The 5,964-nt window shown below is 47.1% G+C and overlaps 1 protein-coding gene across 1 annotated transcript; it reads right to left on the bottom strand.

Annotated features, from left to right (window-relative positions):
* Positions 1-633: 633 nt before the first annotated feature.
* Positions 634-5,640, bottom strand: LOC119407053 (transcription factor SOX-4). Its single transcript, XM_037673890.2, has one exon. It carries the CDS (start codon positions 5,332-5,334, stop codon positions 4,084-4,086), a length of 1,251 nt encoding a protein of 416 aa, XP_037529818.1. The 5' UTR covers positions 5,335-5,640; the 3' UTR covers positions 634-4,083.
* Positions 5,641-5,964: the final 324 nt, after the last annotated feature.

Below are 5,964 nucleotides of genomic sequence, written 5' to 3'. Positions count from 1 at the left end.
GTAATCTTCCAATACACCTATGAAATTGAGGTTAGTGAAAATGTGATTCCCAATACTTCATCAGTCTGACCTGATTCGACGCTTCACTTCACTGTCGCTTTAAAAAAACGCTGTAGAGAAATTCCAGGCGTTGTATTCCGTAACAGTCCACTAAATGAACTAAGAAAGGGATATTGACAACCACCTATTTGTAGCACGAAGCCACAGGGAGTCCCGGGTTCGATCCCCGCATCTGGACGAATTTTTTGGCAACTAAAAGCTCTCGTACTGAAAAATCAGTTAGATTTCCTTGTGACTTCGTCCTACAAATTTCCCTTACTAAACCCTTCCGCCAGCTTGCGAAATTCCGTAGAACTGATTTGCACTAAGTGAACTGTTCATTTCAGCGTGCTCTGATAGGGTGGGGATCGAAGTGGGGTACGCTACTGGTGCCGGCCAGCTCGCTCTCAAGGTTTAGCCAATCACAACGCGCTGAAATGGACCGCCCACTCACAAAACACCACACCAGTAGCACGAGTCTGCAGAAACAGTCTGCTGACGTCACCTAAAGGAACAAGACAACACTGGAAGACTTCTTGATGGCACAATGCATTTATTCGACGCTTTCGTAAAAAAAAAAGAAAGAAAAAGATCTTTCACTATCGTACAAACTTGCATCGTGATGCCCTTGCATGTTTTTTTTTTTTACTTTTTTTTCTTCTCTCTTATTAAAATGTACAAATATACTTTCATATATCATCTATGCGCTGCGAAGATATATTTATAATATATATTTATAATTATTATGTATACTATTTACACACGCGTGGAAGGTCGGGAAACGTAGGGTCAACACTTTTGCCCTAGAGACCGACTTCTAGAAGAAGAAAAAAATGTTCTGTGGACTTGCACAAAGACGTTGAATGAACGAACATACGCGCACAGACGTTCACAACAGCTTCTTGAAGAACAAGGGCAATAAAAAAAAGCAACACACTGTGCAACTTCAGACGACAAAACACGAAAAAAAAAAGTGAAGCTTGGTTTGCCCGAACAAACACTTCCATGAGCTACTTTGCACAAAATGGAAGGCAAAAAAGAAAAAAATCCAACAACACATACGCGGAGCGCATGGGAACCAACACTGACTCGTACACAGAGAAACAAAAATCACAACTGCAACAGAAAAAGAAAAGTTCAGGAACAGAACAAGAGAGACCGTTTTCTCTTTTATCATTTTTTTATATCATTTATCATTGTTCGACAAGAGACTGACAAGTACTCTGCCATATCTAGAAAGAACAAATCGACGTCAAAAGAAACGAAGTTTAAATATAACGACTGAAACATATCAGAAACAACAAAACGACGGAGTAGACTCGTTAACATAACTAAATGAAGAACGTTTAAGGAGATACACAACTTGTTCTTTTAACTACTGATAGTTTAGAGAAAAATTTTTAAACGAACGTGACTTCAGCATAGACGCGGACACCATTTAAACGACACGTTGACAGCATCGTTGCAAGGACACGGTCACAAATTACAATAAACTTTTAAATTCATATTTTTAAGAAGAAACTGCAAAGAAACGTCGGTAGTGTTTACAGGAGTTCTCCCGACGTATCAATGCGAAACACTTTTTTGTTTTTTTAGTTAATACAAATGTTTTTTTTTTTCTTGGAGTAAACAATGTAAGATTCCTTCGTAAATGCTTAAACAAGTCATGAGTTAAACAAAACGTTTACACTCGATACAACGATTACAAAAACGTTCCATCTAGACAAACATCAGCTTGCTCGAAATAGTTGCTCTAAACCACTCACGTCATAGGAATCATGTAACACAGCGAAATAAAACTAAAAAAAGAAACATCGCTCCAGCTATCAATTACGAAAAACAAAAATGATCGCTGATTAAGTTGGGAAAATACTAATGCCCATCAATAAGTACTCGCACACCCAACGGTATTCACACGTGCGATACGCGAAAAAAAAAAAATCTAGCCTGGTACAAAACTAAATAACGCAAAGTACACTCGCCCAGCCAGCAAAAAAAAAAAAAAAAAAAAGAACCGTGCGTCCACGCTCCAATGAGATATCCCAACAAGCACCGCGACGACTAATGGGTGCAATTGGTGTATGAGGACGGGACTATCACTTGATCAAACACGTACACGCGATGAAAAAAAAAAGGTCACTCGAAAAGAACCAAATGTCGAACGAAAACTCTGGCAGTAGAACAAACAAAAGCTGTTAAGGAAATAGATCGTAATTGCTTTCGGAATGCTTAAGTTTTTTTTTTTTTAATATAGCCAAGGACACTTTTTAAACTACCTGTCGGAAGCAGCACACGTCTACGCATTTTACGTACCGACGGACATTTGTTATAGCTTTCAACGTCAGAAATGACGCAGCGAGATTTTCTTTTGGTCCAGCCACGTGGTCGCGTCGATGGAGTACGGGAGAAACTCAAGCGAGTCAAAGACATTCAAAAAAGAAAGCTATATTTCGAAACACGTTCTCCGCTGCGTATTCGTCTTCGATATACACAACTGACTCAGCAAAACGTGCTACGGAATCAACGAACTCCGTATTTTTCTCCCAGCGCCAGCAAACTTTCTCCGAGGAAACTTAGATCTATCTACACACAACAGGTTAACCCCTAAAGCTGTAACCACTTACTCTATAAAGAACTTTCGAGACATTTCAACTCATAAAACAGCGTCAGATACAGCCGGAAATGTACGCTGCAACTTGAAAACTCCAAAAGGAACTTGGCAAATGACCAGCACTTCGTGTAGAAGATAGTCTTGTGCACCTCGAGTGGACATCCATCGTTGAACAAACGACTTACAAAAAATACAACGCCGTATTTATTAACTCTCGCCTGAAACGCGCCTTAGCTCTGTTCATTAAAAGGCCGCAAATGTTCAAGGTTGTTACAGAAAATGCGGCGTAGTGGAAGCGGGAGTTTCTTGAAACAGAAATTGAACCGAAGCGTTTCCGAACGAAAGGCAAGGCGGTTACAGTCTACGCGTTAGCTTTTTCGGTTTGTTTGAAAGAGTGACGTAGCAGTGAGGCATGCACACTTTCGCAGGTGGCAAATCCGTCACGATCCCAAGCCAAGCACCACAGCTGCGGATCTTTTCCCAACGAGCCGAACCCAAACGCCTGCTGCGTACTAGCTTTTACAAGTCAGCTGCGTACACCTCACAAAAAATGTGGAAGCGCGAGAAAGATGAAAGAAAAAAAAATGGGACAGGCTGGTTGTTTGGTAGGGTGGTGGAAGTGAGATCATTTTGTTTTTCTTTTCTAGCCCAACTAACACGCTTCGAGGTAAAAGGGGTGATACGACGGGAGAAGTCTTGAGATTTTTTTTTCCTTTTTATTGTTTTAAAACTCCTTCCGAGGTCGCCAACGACGGAATGGGACTGAGGCCAAGGGAAAGACGTAGAAAGAAATAAAAAAAGAGAGAAGGGTTGCCGGAAACGTATGAGTGCGTAGAGGAAATAGCGGCCGCTAGGAAAGAAAAGGGAGCGAGCAAAAATATACAAACAGAAAGGAAAAAGCGAATGACGACATACCGGCAACGCGGAATTAAAGCGAGACACAGAAGAGCGGAAAAGAGAAGAAAAAAAAAGAGGGGGGAGAAAACACGTGCTCTGCAAGCGTGTTTCGACAGCAGCTTTTTTTTTTTTTCCACACAGCGAGCGTAGATAAGTGTGCGAGCTAGCAGGACGAACCCCCCCACGTGCAAGCAGTTTCAGTATGCGACAGTGAAGTCTGAAAAAGTATCGGACGTTTTAGAGACAACTTTTTGGTAAGTGACTGTAGCAGAGATCCCGGAAGAAAATCAGATGGATTTTTTTTTCTCACAGACGGGACTTCAGGGCGACACTAATTCATACATTGCGATGGAAAGAACGAAATGGTAGATTACGACGCGGGAAATAAAAAAAAAAACCTCGGAAACTGGCGGGCAGCAACACAATTTGCGAATAAAAAAAAAATAAGAGGCTACAGGATGATGAGTTTGTGAGGAGTTGACACACATACGGGATTATCTCGAGATGACGAGGGTCGTCGCTGTCTCTTGTCGCTTTCAGCAGGACAGACTGTTCTCGAGCCATCCAACGCCGAGTATGTCTGACACTTCGGGCGTCAGGTCGGGGAACTGGAAGTGCGTGGCCGAACTCGAGCTGGCACTATCCATAGCGTCCATGTCGCTCAGTGAGGTGTTCATCACGAACGCGTTCAGTTCGTTAGCTCCCCAGTTGGAGGCGAGATCGAACACTTCCGTGATGTGGTCAAGATCGGCGAGCTGCGTCGAGGTGTCCGTGAATCGCTGATTCAGCTGGCTGGACTGGACGGACGACGCAGAGGACGATGAAGAGGATGAGGACGAAGACGAAATAGTCGAAGACGAGCAAGTGCTTGAGGGCGAGACGGCCGAGGTGGCAGCCATGAGCTCGGCGATCGAGGGTTTCACGTCGACCACCATGTCTTCGTACAGCGAGACGTTCGTGCTCTCGGGTGAGGCGGGTTCCTCGGCCGATGGGGAACACGGTACCTTTGCCGGAGGCGTCAGCTGACCGGTAGCGATGGGGACGTGTTTGCTGCGGCTGATGCTCTTCTTAAACTTGTCATCGATTGTGAGCTTCAGCTTCAGCCGAGGGTGACCGTTGCCGTTCACGGGCGCCACGGACGCGATCTGGACGCACGACTTTTTGGACTTGTGATGGTGGTGGTGGTGCTCGCGGTGACTGGAAGACTTGTGATGATGGCTGTGGTGATGGTGCGACGATGAGCTCTTGTGGTGGTGGTGGTGAGACTTGGCCGAGGCCTGGGCAGCCGCGATCGTGCTCACTTTAGCCACGGCGTGGTGAGAATGCTTGGCGGGAGCGGACGCGGCCTGGCGTTCCGTTGCCGGCTTGACGGGGGCCGTCGTCGTGGCGCCGCCAGCCTTGACCTTCTTGCGCGGCCGATACTTGTAGTCCGGGTACTCCTGCATGTGCAGCAGCCGCAGCCGATCGGCCTCCTCGATGTACGGCTTGCGTTCCTGATCGGTCAGCATCTTCCAGCGCATTCCGAGCCGCTTACTGATCTCGGCGTTATGCATGTCGGGTTGCTGCTCGCATATCTTGCGCCGCTCGATTTGGCTCCACACCATGAACGCGTTCATGGGCCTCTTGATGTGATTCGTCACCTTCTTGCACTGGGTCGCATCCGTATACGGCGTCGGTGAATTGACGTCCACCTTGAGCGAGCCGAAAGGCTGCGCACTGCGTCTCTTCTGCTGCTGCTGCTCCATCGTGTTATCCGCGTCCACGCTACCCGAGCTGTGGGGCACCATCCTCAGGAGAGCCGCCGCGCTCACACGTCACACATCAACGGAGGTGAAGAAGAGGCGCGAAAATAACACAAACCACCACGTGCGACGAGAACAGAACCACGCCGATGATAATCCGAGGGTATCCGTTCGCGATGCCAGCGCCAAGAACTGGTCCAGTGAAGCAGTAGGGGCCAGCGAGAGCCGCAGCTTTTGGTGTAATCCACGAGGTTCCCGCCGCTTCAACGGTCAAAATCGCTTCCGACCGCGAGCCACGTGCAAATGTGTCAAACAACTTCGCGCGCGCAAGCCAGAGAGCAAATGAACGTGCGAGCGGGCAACTACCCAGGCTTTTATTGAGCCGCGCTCCGGATGTGACGTCGCAGAGACGCCAACCAATCGCGGAGCGGGGTGATCGCCCCCCGCCAAGGTTGAACACTCCCGCGTCGAGCGTTGCCTGTCAGGGTGCGCCACCGCGGGGCAGCCACGGGAACTAACGCGCGTGGCGGCTGCAAACGGCGCAGAAGGCAAGAGAAGCGGCGAAGGACGGTTGCCTGTTCGCGATCGCGCGTACTTGTGGCCGCTGCAGCGCAGTGACACATCAGTTTCAAATCTAAGCGCCATGTTTACATTTTCTACTGATTATTACACTGA

Source organism: Rhipicephalus sanguineus, chromosome 10 (genome assembly GCF_013339695.2).
Source record: "Rhipicephalus sanguineus isolate Rsan-2018 chromosome 10, BIME_Rsan_1.4, whole genome shotgun sequence".
Lineage (NCBI taxonomy): Eukaryota > Metazoa > Arthropoda > Arachnida > Ixodida > Ixodidae > Rhipicephalus > Rhipicephalus sanguineus.
This window is presented reverse-complemented; position numbering and strand designations above follow the sequence as displayed.